Raw genomic sequence first — 15,024 nt, 5'->3', positions numbered from 1 at the left:
GTTTTTGCACAAAATTTTTCTCATTAAGAAGGGTATTTGTAGAGTATTTAGATTTGATCGTTATGCGAAATACTCGTCATAAGGGGTACTCGTTATAAGGAGTTCCAGTGTATTATTTGGGTATGGCTTGTTAACTTTTGTAAAATGCACCAAACAAAAAAAGTTTCCAAATATCCGCTGAATTTGCGTTTATTAATTGTAAGTGATCCTTAATATTGGGGAAAATGTTCAGCCACTTTCTCAAACTCGATCGAAGCCGAAACGATGGAAGCGGTTGTCAAAAATGACATAAAATTGTAGTTTGCTCTGAGGTTTTTAGAACATTTAGCCATATTTTACGCATTACTGAGCAGCATAATCATGAAATAAATTAAAGCAACCATTGTATGAAAGCAACTGCAACTACCGTTCCTCTTCGAGTTCGAGTTTGGGAAAGTGGCTAATTAATTTCGCTGCTGGGTAGTCAATTATGACTTGATTAAAAAAATGACATGGTACATTTGTAGTAACCTGAAATTGTGCTAGAATTTGGAGTTTGGCCGGTATCGTGGTACACTACCGTCAACTCGTACGACTTAACAACATGCCAGTCATGAGGTTCAAGTACTGAACGGAATGTGCGCCTATATGTAGCACTGACTATCCTGCTATGTGTAATCAATAAGTCAATGAAAGCCCTCTAGTGGTACAGGCAGGCCTTGACCGACAACGGTTGATGTGCCAAAGAAGAAGAAGAAGAAGTAGAAGGAATTATCCTATTTCATTTATTAAAAATGATGGCTTTTACGGTTGCTCCTCACCCCAATGACATCATTTAAGTGATAGAAAACGTTGAATACTAAGGAAAATCACTATATTCCAGGTGATCTACTTACATTATTGGTACATTTGCTCTATTTTTGTACATTCCAAAACAAATTAGTATTATGTTAAATTTACATCAAACCTTTTTCTGCCGATGATCACGACTTGCTTATATGTTCTTTCTGCCTGTATAAAGTAGCAAGCGATCTTGTTGTACATCATATGACGGTTTACTTTTTAATAAATTAGGATACCAATAATTTGATATGTTAGATTTGTGCCATTTGATTCCATGAATAAAACAAACTATTTTCCGTCTAACACGTTTAGTTCGTCTTTAGGCAACAACAAAACGGTTCGTGTGGTCTAGCTGTCCGCCTGAAGGTATGCAATCTAATGTATGGCTGAATATTTTCAACAGTTTGGATAAAGAATTATTTATGCTATTGATCAGAAATGTTGTTGAAAATGTCTTAAAATATGCATAATTTTACAGGAATAAGGTGTATTATTCAAACATCGTATTTTACTGTCGTTCTCCACAAGGCTTTCTTAAAACAAGACATAATAAAAATGATTGCTTGGTCAGTTCAAATGTTGTTACCATTTTGCTTATTATAAAAATAGAACAATGCTTATTTCGTACGTTTACGATGTATTGCGTTAAAATATAAAAATGATCTATATTGAGAGGTATAAGCTACTACAAATCTAGATTTTCAATGTATTATCTATTATATTAGTAAACAATTTATTCACATGTTTTCCAAAGTATGTGATAACTTTTATGAAAACAATCATTTCTGAGAGCAATGTAAGCACTTAACTCATCGTGTACAATCCTGATAGAATACACAACAAAGTCGAAACAAGTACAATTATTTGCATGGTTAGCATTTAAAGAATATATAATACTTTCAAATGGCACATAACATTTAGTGCTCGTCTTAGTAGAGGCGCTCGCTTTAGAAATGCGTCCCCACTACCCATCTCGCTAATTCTAAGACGCAATTACCGGTGCAGTGAAAACGCACCTTCTTCTTCTGTAAAACCTGCTCGGCAGGTCGGATCAGTCGAATAAGCAGAGCAAAGCTGCCCATGATGATGCGTTGTCGATCGCGATAAGTGTCGAACCGAACATGCATTTCCACTCATCAGCTTCATCCCGGTGACGCAGTGAGCGAAAGAAAGTAAATAGCTCCCTAACAAATTACTTACCGTTAATAAGTGCGCGTCCGCTTATCGTCTCCCAGCTCCCCAATCTCATCAACAGGTCTTGCTACCTCGCTTCCGTCCAAAACGGTTTTGAGATTCCACCTTAATCTCCCTTCAGGTAGCCGCGCTGTCACTTTTTTCCGGCTGCTGCCTCTCGGCATCAATCGACAAACCCATGGAAACTGCGCAAAGTACCGCGCGAACGCCGAATGTAGCGTCACCTGGCAGACGACGCATCGTTTGCCTTATACAGTGCGTGTCTGTACCGGCACTCGGGCCAAGCAGCAGCATACGTACAATTCCGGCATTCTATCGATCGATCTCGGGAATCGAGAGGAAAACGTTCGCATCCGTGCTGACAGTGTGTCGAAAAAAAAAATTAAATCCAAAACAACAGCAACTAGAAAAGCCTCTATCCCGAGATGAGAGCCGAGCGGCGGTGGAGAATTAACTGTAACCGGTCATTTTCATCCGCTCGAAAGATGCGTCGAGCGGTGCGAATGATGAGGCGAACCCGTTTCGGAAAAGGGGGCCCGAGACACGGGTCGAGTCGGATAGGAAATGGAACAGCACTTCGCACACGCTCGCACGGTGACCGACTGCCGGGACCCAGATTCGCACAGGGACCGGAAGCAGGACGCACCAGCAGCGCGGTTTCTCAGCAGCGGGAGAAAAGAAAAGCAGAGTTGTGCGGAGCTCCGCGCACGCAAAGGAAAGTGATCCATATTCTAACTCCTTCTGGTGTGCGCTGCGAAGACTGCTGTTTGAAAATGTACCTCCACCAGCACCACCTCCATCCGGTCAGCCTGCAAATCCCGCGGGCGGAAGGTTACATCTTTGCGGCACGGTGGCGGCACGGTGCGGGAAAAATTGCGGTACTGCCTAGTGGTGGAGTGGTTTTTCCACTTTCTTCCGAGGGGCGATGCGTTTGCCGCACCGGCCGAGAACAAGACATGCGGCTGGTAGATGCTGCCCGGGCTCAGTTATTGCTCAGCTTCGCGCGAGTTAAGATCAACTGCGTTGTGCTGCGAGCGGTTCCGAGTTGCACCGAGGCTGGCAGCGAATTTAAAAGCCGAGACCAAAGGGTTTGCTGTACGGCGAGTGAAATAGCAGACGTGAATTAAGCCAGCGCAGCACACTTTGTTGTACGCCAACCGCAACCCGCAAGCATGGCAAGACGGTGCGCTTTTCTGCTGCTAACCGTAACGCTGTTGGCGCCAATGCGCTGCGAAACGCGCAAATACTTCCACAGTCGTTATTCGAGCAGCAGTAGTGGCAGCAGCAGCAGCAGCAGTAACTTGCACCGATCGAGCATCACCGATGGGTACGACAGCACCAGCTCCAGAGCGAGCAGCAGTGCCGCGTACATCAAAACGATCCCGTTGCGACTGCTAAACTGCCTTCAGCACGTGTCGCTCCTGGACTGTGGCAAGCTGTACCTTCTGCAGAACATGGAAGCGCGCGCCTACCGCTTCCCAAACACCGGCAACCTCACGCACGACGTGCAGGACGTGCTGCTGCCCAGCTACCGGAGCGCGGACAATCGGCTCTTCGCCGAGCGGCTGCTAGCGCTGAACGGCAGTGACGTCAACGAGCGGCTGGCGCGCGGTTTGCGCCTACTCTTCAACGAGCGCCTCATCGATCTGCAGCTGGTGCCGGGTGTGGCCGTACGCCTTACCCCGAGCGACACCAACGAGCTAGAGTTTTCCGTCCGCAAGGGCATCACGGCGACCGGCGACGGCGGTGCTCCGGACGGTGCGGTCGGCCGCGACAAGGCCAAGAAGGGCGTCCGGACGGTGCTGCAGCTGGCCGTGCCGCTCGTGCTGCTGCCCTCGATGCTGCTGGCCGGCGTGCTGCCGATGGTGCTGCCCGTCCTCAAGTTTGCCACCATCTTCTCGAGCATCGTCAACCATGCGGCGCTGGCCGCGGCCATCATGTACCTGGCGCGGCAGCACGCCGCCGAGCAGGAAAGCAAGCAGACGGTCTACTTTAACGCCGGCTACAACTAGGACGGCGCCCGTGGGCGTACAAGCACAAACTCCGAAACCAAAGAAGTGCTTCCCCACACAATTAGCTTCGCGACGACTCTTCGACGACAGGACGAAGCTGACAAGGCTGCTGGCGAGCTGCTGGCAGGACAATGGGCGGGAATGGATCGAGACCCACCCACCCGTGATGGCGAGTGTGTGCTCGGTTCTGTTTCTGTGGTCTTTTTTTGTTTTATTTAAACTCAAGCTTAAGCTAATTACTAAGATAGCGATAGACAAATAAATAAACGCGAACACTCCCGTTCTGCCCGGTTGCGATCTGTGCCCCTCTGTGCCCTGTGCGTTCTCTTCGTCGCGTTGGCCCACCCGATTCTGGCGTCATGTCATTGGTTGTTCGTTTAAGTTCTTCCCACTGTTCACTTTCGCTTCCGCTTGTCGCAAATGTCGCGCATTGGTGCAAATCGCAAAAGCAGTTTCTTACTGATTCAGGGCGGGGGAGAGAAAGGATGCCTTTAGGAAAGGTTTAGGCCTGCCGCAAAAATCTTCCACAGCCTCCCACAGCCCCTTTTCACAACAAAAACCAAGCTCGAAAGCATTCACACTTGCCCGTGTCAAGTGCACTGTTCTAAATGCAAGATCGATTCATGTTTTTTATCGCTCAAGCAATTAAGAAAGAAAGGGAATGTATGTGTGTGTGTGCTCAAGACAGAGAGAAGGAGAGAGAGAGAGATATATAGGATAGAAAGCGTTAAAACAAAAAATAGTTAAACGTAACGTAACACCATCTCCCTGTGGTGTGCTTTGTGTCCCTGTGGTTCTCCCGTGCTATACAAACGCACACGCCCAACACTCATCGAGCGTATGTCCTTATCGTGTGTGTGTGTGCGCCGCCCTCCATCTCGCCCTGAAGTTGTGCAATAATGTGCTTCTCTCTAGCTTCTATCTCCTAATCCCCAATATCCCTCCCCCCCCTCTCTCCCCTTCTCCCTCTCCCTCCATTGCTTGCACTAATCGGCCTTATTTCTGACGGTGGCATCCTGGCGGTCCTGCTCGTTCATGTCCTTATCGTCCCAGCCCCACACCGCCTGCTCCGACTCGTGATCGAGCTGGTTGACGTAGTCGACCATGCGCGCCTGCAGCTCCTGCTCGTTGTACTGGTGCGTACCGTCGCCGGTGCGCAGCACGCGCTTGCGTATCAGCTCGTCCGACACGGACTTCAGATCGTACGCCCAGCCGATGCGGGCGAAAAAGTCGATCGCCGCCGTCGTAAAGTTCGTGCTGTACGTGCCCAGCTCGGACGTTTTGTAGTCCCACGGGAACACGTGGTGATAGTTGTGCCAGCCCTCGCCGTACGCCGCGATCGCCACGAACGTGTTGTTGGTCGGCGAAATGTTGCTGCAAAACGGAGGAATTCGGGAGAACGTGCAAAGTTAGTCAAAACTGTGAAATATAGTACGAAGTAGAAAGAAAGCACATTCGCGCCTCGCATGCTTACCGATCGTACGGCTTCGTGCCCCAGATGTGGGCCGCACTGTTCACCAGCCAGGTTGCGTTCAGCGACAGGACGTACCGGAAGATGGCCACCACGTACCAGGCGTTCGAGAACGTCTCGTCCAGATAGTAGTAGGCAAGGAAGGTCGGCAGGATGAAGCAGAACAGCGGCATCAGCAGGGCGTAGTAGCGCTTCTGGAACATCACGATCCCGTCCTGCTCGAGGTCGCTCATGTCGACGGCCCGGCCGCGCGCCTTCACGTCCGGATGCTTCTTCACCATCAGCCAGCCGATGTGCGAGAAGAAGAAGCCGCGGGTCGCATTGTGCGGGTCCGCATCGGTATCGGTGAACTTGTGGTGGACGCGATGGTCCCGCACCCACTCGTACACGCTGTTCTGGAACGCTAGCGTCTGCGCTAGCATCAGGAACAGGCGGAGCGGCCATTTCGCCTTGTACGCCCGGTGCGACCAGAGCCGGTGGGCGCCGGCCGTGATGCCGAGCGCACCGCACGAGCCCAGCGCGAGTGCTATCCAGGACGAAGAGCAGAGAGAGAGAAAGAAAGAGATAGAGAAAGAGAGAGAGAGAGAAAGAGAGAAAGAAGAAACGAATAATAATTAATACCGCTGAGCAATGATCGGTAACTGCGAAACGCGCAACGCACAAACACTTTTGTGATGCCCTTCGAACGGGGTAGCAGTTTTTACTTCCTGGCCCCTAAATTCCCACTCCCTCCGTGCGGGGTGGTGTGTGATGTGTCAAAAAGTGCTGCCGCTGACTTGCGCATAGCGCGGAAGATCGATAGCGCATTATCGACGATGATCGGCCCAATCTAAGTGAGTCGGTCAGTCGTATCGCGTGTTTGCGAGCATGATTGGACAGATTGGTTTTGCAATGGTTGTGTCGTTCTCCCGGCCCAGCCGGCTATTTTGCAACACACTGACTAGATCAAACGCCACTTTTACGCGTTTTTTTACGTGACGGCGCAGGAAGTGAAGGTGCCAGGCGTACCTATTAATCACGATCATATTAATAGGGGAACGCAGCATAAAAAACCACGCACATCGCAATGGAAACAATAACGAAAGCACACACACAAAAAAAAACAATCAATGAACCCTCTGCCTGTCCGTCCCGCTAATGATGTGCGAAGGGTGTCTTCAGGAAGCTCATTTCTTCTGCGTCAATAATTGTATTGTGTGGTTCGTGTGCATTTTTTTAATATTATTATTGCCTTGTTATTATGTGCCCGCGATGTAAGTGATCTTCTCCGTGCAGCTAAGCGGCGTTTGAAATTTTGCCCATTTATCGTATTAAGCTGGCGATAAAAACCACTGCCACTGCCCTCACGTGTATGCGTGTGACCAATTTTGCGAACGATTCCCCATGACATTGACTGCCATTGGCATTGGCGTGGACGACTAACTGCCGATGCGCAGTGAGTCACGCGCACCCGTGACGTGGGCCACCCCGCAGCCGACCTTTGCCCATTAAATCGGCCCCGCAAGTGTCGCCCGAATCCAGTACCGGGCGACAGTCGCTAAGTTTTGCTAATGGCCCTAGTCTCTCGCGACCCGAATTTCGGCGGCGAGCCATTTGCCCGCCACCAGATGAGGCAAACGAACTCCCGGCAAATGTCGTGTGCGTCATAGCGCACATGGCAACAGCGACGGCAACCCATTTCGACGTCCGCTCGCCGGCCATTCTGTAACCCATCCCGAACCCTCCCGAGCGTCATTAGCATTAGCGTTCTCCTGTGTTCCCGCCACTAACCAACGAAACTGGACTTTCGGGTGGACCACGTAACGAGCAATAGGGTGGACGCGGCGGCGGGGGGTTGTTGCGTGTTATGCATCCACAATCCCTAATCCTGACCGCTGGATCTAGAACGGGGAGAGCAAACGGTTTCGCAAAATAATACCGTGTGCCAAACCCTCAGCCATTCATCAGGTCCGGCCGTGACGAACTGTCTACCGATCGTCGATCGCTTACGCAAGACAGCATTGATAGGGCGTTAGCAAGACGCTATCGATTGTCGATGCACGGTAACACAGCTACTGATACCGATCCAATGTGTTACAGCCGGATGCCAGCGGACGTTGGATAACGTTGCACTCTATCATCATCACGGCATCGCTGTGTCGCTCTTATCGATCTCGATTTGTGTAATTAATCTTTTTTGAGCACAAAACTTTCCCAACCACGTCCCGCCACGCGATGGCACGCTCCGGCTTCTGGTGAGCATTAATTGCGCATTAGACGTTGCCTTTTTGCGCTTTGGTGCAGCTTTCCCGACTGCATCTCTCCCGGCATATGCCCGCCCGCTTTCTTGTTGGACAACCCTTTCGATAGGCATGCAACAATGACCATCGCTGACAGGTGGCAAGTGTTGGGCACTCGACTCGCACCCGGACACCCGATTGTTTGCACTTTCCCTACCAACCTGGCAAACTGGCCCGGCAGTGTGGCTAGTTGCAAAAATCGATTTGTCACTTACCACCCCGGTGACGGTTGACCCTACCGCGCCAGTGGCGCGGATGTGTGGCGACCCTTCATGCATGCGATTGGATCCCTTTTATGCCCTTTTTGCAAAACTTTCTCTTTCCATTTCGCCTAGGCTGGCGCTTCAACCGCATTACCGACCGAGTGCCGAGGAATGCTCGAACTGGCCTTGCCTGGGACCGCGTTCGGCGATTTATTTCCGGTTTTTATGCACGGGAAGATTCGATTGCCTCTGCTCATTTGTGTGTGTGCGTCTGTGTTTGTCTCCGGACGGACGTAATGTAACGTCCCTTTGCGCGTCATAAGCGCGGAACTTCATTAGCGCGGCGGCTGCCCACTACCAGTTTTTCGCTGCATTTCGTGAACCCTCAGGAACAATGAACCAACCGATCGCACCGCCACGATAAGACAAGGGCGCGGCAGCGGGAGCAACGGCAACACCCGTATTCGGATGCGGAGCAGTACTGCTGCGATCGACGACACATCGATCCACCACGATCGAATATTTCCGTCACGTCGCGGGACATTGTCTTGTGCTCGGGGGTTCTCCCCTCGATCGGTCGGGGACGATGACGTTGGTAGAATAAATCATTATCTGCCTCCGGTTCCCCCGCTCCCCGATCGGTCCCGAATGTGGTTCAACACACAAATCTCTATGTAGATATGAATATGTTTTTTTTTTTTGAGATCCCTGCGGCACAGGTATGCGCCGAGATGCTTTGCATGCCGGTCACCCGGGAGGACCGTGCGTCAGGAAATGGTCGTAAATTCCACGCCACGGACCCGCGGTTCAATTCGTACACGCGAGATTCGGCTCATTATCGTTTCATCAACCGGAACGCGACCTAGGCAGCCATAAAGAGGATGATAAATCTCGGCCAGCGGGCGCATGACAATCTTGGGCCCGTTTTTATATGCAAAGCTGCAAGGCAACTATTGCTATCAGGCAATGCACTTGGTATGAAAAGGGGACAATTTGTCAGTGCGGAAGTGCAATGCCCATTTGTGCATGAGAACCGATTGAGCAGATGCACATGCACTGAAAGAGTATCCGTCAAGGTTAAGCCCTTGACCATGTCCGTTCAACATTTATGCATATCACCGTAAACCCTTCGATCATATTAGGTGCTAGAACATGTAACAGTATTTACTTCCTGCATTTAGTGTTCTATTCTTGTGCACCTACATCCCCTAGTACCATTCGATCGATCATCCCCTTGCTGTCAAACTTACCAAAGAAAAATGTGCTCCATTTCGCCGACGTGACCAGCAGGTAGCTGCCGTACAGAAAGCCCAGATGCAGATAGATGAACGCAATGATGTTACGCCACACGTACACGTGGTGATACCGGCGCTCTCTACTCGCTATCGCAGCTTTCGTGGCATCTTTTGGCTGTTGGGGAAAATGAAGAGGAAAAAAGGGGAATCAAGCAACGGTAAGCAGCGAAACCCCGGGCTCTGTCCGCCGCATACCTTAAGCTCCTCTGTCATTGGCGCCGGTTTCGGCGCTACGTTCAGGAAGGATTTGCTCTTGTACTGTTGCGTGCCAATCGATGCGTTGTTGTTGTTGTCCTCCTGCTCAATGCAGGCCTCCGCCAGCAGTATCGTGTTGCCGAGCACGTTCGGTGCCATTGCTGCTGCTCCTGCTGTTGTCAAAAGTCAGGCGCCTGCAAAAGAGGGAAAAAGAGGGGTTAATCAAAACCATTTATGAAAGAGTTGCATCCATCCAGTGCATCGGTTAATTGGTATGGCGCAGTCGCAGGAGAAATTAACATGCCCTGGAGATGCTGCAACGGAAGGGAATGGATCACGAAAACGAAGACCAGGATGAGCTAACCCGGACACACCCTGGCAGACAAAATGGGAAGTATGTAGACAAAACCGCAAATAGGGGCAGTGCCAAAATATTGGAGAAAGTTTCTTCAGCCAGCCATCGGGGTTAACCTCTGAACCGGTTATGCTCTTGTTCCTGTTTTTACGGCATCGTTCGATGCACTTTACACTTCCACCCGATGTCGTCCCGATTCGTCAGTGAAAACTGGACATGCAATCTGGCCTGCCACAAGTGAGAGTGAATCCGCGATCACTGCATGCCCTGCACGCGGTTTTCGTGTTTGTCTCTTCACTCTTCGCCCATTTTTTGGTCCTTTAGTGGCAATAGCGGATCACCGCAACTCATCGCTTGTTGTTGTCCCTCCGAGCGTTGGTTTTGTTCCGATCACACCGAAACACTGAGTCACTTATTAGGCACTGGTCGGGCACGCCAAAGTTATCCATTATAATCACGTCCCTTTTCAGTGCCAGACCCGGTTCGCCACGTCTCTCCCGGGCGATGACGAGTTTGTGTGACATTCGACTGTTCTTTTACGCCGCGTGGAATGAGGAAACGATCGGTTCTCAATATTCCACGTCGTACTGCCGCGATCGTGAAAGGGTACAGACGGTGACGGTGCGTTTGTTTGGTTTTAGGCAGGCCCATTTTAAAAAAGGGACTTCCATTTTCTAACCCACACCTAACCTACCCGGCGCCGATCTCGCTTTGTCTCCTGCCCGTCATTGGTATTCTTGCGTGAGATAATTAGGAGCGCGTTATGCGAAATTCTTCGTAGACAGTGGATGTTCGCCTGAACGGTGTTTCCCTCCACGTTTCCGTTGCGCGTCCACCTCAGTCTGGCTGAATATGGGAGAATTATTTGAAGGTTTTTACGATCGAATTGAAACAATTGACGAAAACAATTTTACGACCGAAGGCGGGAGAATTGGCGTTTTGTGAAGGGAATTTCTAATAGTGTACTGAATGTAAGCAAATGGGCCACGAGGAACGGCTGTGGTAATGTTGTGAAATAGTGCTGATAACTTTTCACTTGTGAGAGTGTGAACAAATGGGTGATAACATCGCATTCCAACACTATTACACTATTGGTTTGTATTGTAGCATCATAATATATGATCATACAATGACCATTAGACAATGGAATTCGATTGCACTAGTTCTAGATCGCCACTGTAACCAGATGCGTCGAAGTATACTCAAGCAAGGCCACGCGACCAGGCTGTGCCTAACGCGCGTGTTAGCGAAACGAAACAAAAAACTTCAACATACAGACGACGAACCCCCGGTGCGTACCCACAGCAAGACCTTACCAAGCTCCTTTGCAATGTGGGGCGCGTGTCTTTTTTTATATGATCTACACTGTTAAGTTTCCTCACCCAACATTGCAATTGTATGTAGTGTTTGCGTCGCCGTGATCGTCAGCGAAATGGGCTCCGGTGGTGAAATAGGGTCGCGTGTGACTGTGGGATCATAACCCGGGCCGGGGCGGCACTGATGCGGGTGTCGGATGCAATTGAACTTTTACGTTTATTAGTGCACCTGCTCGAAGCAGATTTGCTGTACGATGATGACACTTCCTCTGGGTGTGTGTTTTGGGAGGTTTGGTGTATGGCTCGAAATGATGATCGCTATCGATCTGCTGCCCGACCTTCGCGTTGCTTTGGTAGTAAATCACCGCTTGCTGAAGGTCGTCTCGAAAGCTGGCGATCGAATATAGCCTAAACCACCCAAACTACTTGGCTCAACTTGCACACTAGACGCGATATTGCGGCGTACGCAAGTGAGAATACGCGGTTTCCCTTCATTGCCGGGGAGTAGTTATTACCCATTATAAATCGTTACCAACCAACCAGCTGGGAGAAGCAAAACACTCCACACACACAGTATTACTACCTTGCCGACATTCGTCTTGGGTCGCCAGTCATTGCCACCGGTTGCACACTTGATCTTGACCATCACTCCCCGGCGAGCGTGTGCGTCTTCGTACGGCCGGCTAACCGACTAAGCTGATTGCGTTGGCTATGGTGATTTCAATTAGAAGTGTAATGCTACTATTTCTGCCTCCGTGCGTGTGTCTGTGTGTGTTTGTGAATGTCGAGCGTAGTTACTAGTTTTTATCTGCACACTCCTGCACACAGCCTTGCGCGAAATAGAACCTGCAGCCACAAAAAGGGAGCCACGTGAGCATAAAAGTGGAGCAAACATTCGCGCATTCGCGAGATTAGCTCGTCGATCCGTGCTGCGTATGTTGTAATATGGGCGGTTTACTTTCACCCCACCCCGAGCGGGCACACATACCCTTGGGGTGGCGTGCGGAATTTCGCTCATTTCCGTTCCAGCGTGCCTCCAGGGGCAGGCTTCGGATGTTCGGATGTTTTCCGGAATTCCGGAAAACCACCCGCACCACAAAACAGGTGCCGGCCTGTTTGGAGAATTTGACTCGTTTGTCCTCTACCTGTAGAGGGCGTACCACTGCAGCACCACCACCAAATAGCAGACAAACAGACACGCACACACACAATAACTACCCCAAAAGTTCTACACACTACACTGGAGACAGGTACGGTCACCACCGGGGCTACAAGGCGATTTACAACGGCACAGAGCCGTCTTGGGACCCGGGACAATGATGGTGGTGGTGGTAGTGGTGGATCGGACGCAAGACATCGAAGGAAGCAAGCGTACCACCCGTATCCGGACTGAACTGGTATGTGGATCGGCCGCCCTGCTAGGTACGTGACTACCGGCACGGCGTGCAACAGCTGCAGAGGGCAAAGATTAGGTTTTATTTTGGAAAGCACCCCGAAAAGTTGTCACAGAGAGGACGGCCCGACTTTCCGCCCCTCTTTCTGGTCCCTGCGCTCCATGCACTTCCCCCGTTTGCTGGCAGGAAAACGCAACGGTACCGAAATAGCTCGCGTACACGCATGCACCGAGCGTACAAGCTTTTCTCCGAAAGCGAGCTTTTGCGGCAGCGAAGGGTGTCGCTGCGCAGGGGTCAACGACGGCTCCGGGCGGCTAATTAGAAAGAGCTGTGGACTGGCCCGCAAAAGTGTCGCACAACGGTCGGGGTGTCTGGGGTTTGGGCGTTGAGTGATTGTGTTCTAATGGGTTGCTTAATTTTCGCTTTGCAACCGATTTGGCTGCAATCTGCAATGCAAAAACCATTATTTCGGCCCTGGTTGGTACGATTGACGCGTGGAGGTGTTGTGATGGAGGGCCTACGCGTGCCCCTCATGGATTTGGTGAGTAATTTGGGATACTCTTTGACCCACACGTAACATCCCCCTCGCTGTCGCCACATCCTCGTTTTGGAATATCATAACTAGTAGCGCAATAAAAAGTGGTTAAGTGCTGGGGTTGGTTTGTTTTTTTTTGTTTTGTTGACTTGCTTGCTTGCTCGCATCAAACACAATCTCATTTGGCACAGTGGACGGGTACTGTCTTCACTGCAAATGGGGGCCCCTCCAAAAGTGACGTTTGCTATCCACGCAAGGTTAAAGATTTATTTCCCTGCTAACGAGAAAAATGGTGGCACATAAACACACACACACAGACACACACACCTTCCGGTCAAGGTTCGGTTGGAAGGCGAACAGTTTTTCTTAACACAAAGCTACCCTGTTGTGATTTAACGTCCCCGTCTGTTTTGAGGGAATCTGTTCGAAAGAAAGGCTGGAAGGAAGACACATCCATCTTGCAATGTTAAATAAAGCCCACCACTGTCATGCGTACATGGAGCTCGAAAGTGTAGATTCAAGAAGAGAAGCAAAGAGATGCTGAAGACCCAATTACCGACAAAGGTCATACCACCTAGTCCTGTATGTGACCCCGACGAAACACCGAAGACGCCGTTTTCCCTTGACACAGTAACAGGTTGACCCACCCAGTGGAACATCCCCTTTGCGAGAAGGTGATGCCCTCTGGTACTGCACAGGGCCATGGTTAGGAAAATCGACCACCAGCTTCCAGGGATAATGCGAACGAGCAACAGCAGCAGGTTTTGCCTGGCCCGAGGACACACCCGGCCCGGCCCGGTTCTGCTAGAACAGGTTTTATATGTCATGCTGCAGCATCCTGTGGCTACTGCAGTCGCCTTAGCATGCAAGGATTTGCACTGCGTCTCCCGCATGACCTTCGACCGCGGCAGATGAACAGGTTGACCCTGTCTGGTGGAGGGGAGATCACTGCAGATCACAGCAGTAGATCATGATTTTCTTCGCTCAATTGAACGCAATCCTCACTCGTTGCCAACCTGCATCGATTTCTGCATGCTGCACATTGTGCTAATTGGATGATCATTTTCCAACTTTAAGTCACACACATTTATTACTGAAAGCGCTCGCAAACAACCACCCAGCCAGTGTCAATCTGTTTCCATTGCAAAACAGGCGGGAGCAGCCGAAACAAAAAAAAATGGCAAAACAAAACTGTGGCTGTGCTCCAAAAACCGTGACATTCGCAACACATGTCCCAGCGGGCCGTGAACGTGATCGACGGTAAGGAACGTGCCTGTCCGGTCAAGCAGTTGGCAGACCATTGGCCAGGTGCGTGTGTGTGAGTAGTGACCGACTACAACCTGGCTGGCTGGAAGTCAAAGGGCGCCTCTAGTACGTTTGCGCCGTTGTGACGATCGCCAAAGTTGGGGCAAATGATGAAATAATGCATCAGAATATGTTTGTCAGGCTTAGAGTAGTGACATTCAGCCAAGGTTAGAATTCTGCTTTCCAATTTGGCCAAATAGCCACAGTACTGAGCACTCGGCAGCTCACTCGCTGTAATCGAACGCAATCTACACACACTGTGCGCGCCCTGGTATGGTGCGCAATGAACCATATGCCCTAAACCGGGCACGAGAAAATAACACAGGAAAAACGATATAAAAATATAAAAACAAATTCAAACGCACACACACACACACGCTAGGGACACATACACACAAATACACACAGCAGGTGAACTAAAAACAAAAGGTGTGCTGCAAAAATTGCTGACCAAACGACAAAGCAACTGCAGAAGCGCCTACCGAGCGCAGAGACCTAAAACGTGCTCGGTTAGGTAAAAATGCTGCCCAAACACAGGCGACACGGGTTTGCGGTGGGTTTAAAATTAATTGTAACCAACTTATCGGTATAGTTGGCCGAGGATGAGGAAGGCTGGCAAGTTTTGGGCCGGTTGTCTCAGCAATACTT

The 15,024-nt window shown here is 50.2% G+C and overlaps 2 protein-coding genes across 2 annotated transcripts in view; one reads left to right on the top strand and one right to left on the bottom strand.

Annotated features, from left to right (window-relative positions):
* The first annotated feature begins 1,939 nt into the window (after positions 1-1,939).
* LOC120950731 (uncharacterized) lies at positions 1,940-4,105 on the top strand. Its single transcript, XM_040368988.2, has one exon. It carries the CDS (start codon positions 3,189-3,191, stop codon positions 4,026-4,028), a length of 840 nt encoding a protein of 279 aa, XP_040224922.2. The 5' UTR covers positions 1,940-3,188; the 3' UTR covers positions 4,029-4,105.
* A 157-nt stretch (positions 4,106-4,262) lies between these two features.
* The window catches only part of LOC120950730 (acyl-CoA Delta-9 desaturase), an 11,259-nt gene continuing 497 nt past the window's right edge, over positions 4,263-15,024 (bottom strand). Inside the window, exons 2-5 of the mRNA XM_040368987.2 lie at positions 9,472-9,665; positions 9,232-9,391; positions 5,503-6,025; positions 4,263-5,402 (exon numbers count right to left, since the gene is read on the bottom strand). Of these exons, the coding sequence (XP_040224921.2) occupies positions 5,015-5,402; positions 5,503-6,025; positions 9,232-9,391; positions 9,472-9,630 (1,230 nt within the window). The 5' untranslated portion in view covers positions 9,631-9,665 and the 3' untranslated portion in view covers positions 4,263-5,014. The remainder of the gene's footprint in view (positions 5,403-5,502; positions 6,026-9,231; positions 9,392-9,471; positions 9,666-15,024) is intronic.

The sequence above is a fragment of the Anopheles coluzzii genome, chromosome 2 (assembly GCF_943734685.1).
Source record: "Anopheles coluzzii chromosome 2, AcolN3, whole genome shotgun sequence".
Lineage (NCBI taxonomy): Eukaryota > Metazoa > Arthropoda > Insecta > Diptera > Culicidae > Anopheles > Anopheles coluzzii.
The sequence above is the reverse complement of the archived record's forward strand: the minus strand, read 5'-3'. Positions and strand labels throughout refer to the sequence as shown.

Coding starts and splice junctions, on each gene's coding strand:
- LOC120950731 (XM_040368988.2), top strand. CDS start 3,189: ATGGCAAGACGGTGCGCTTTTCTGCTGCTAACCGTAACGCTGTTGGCG.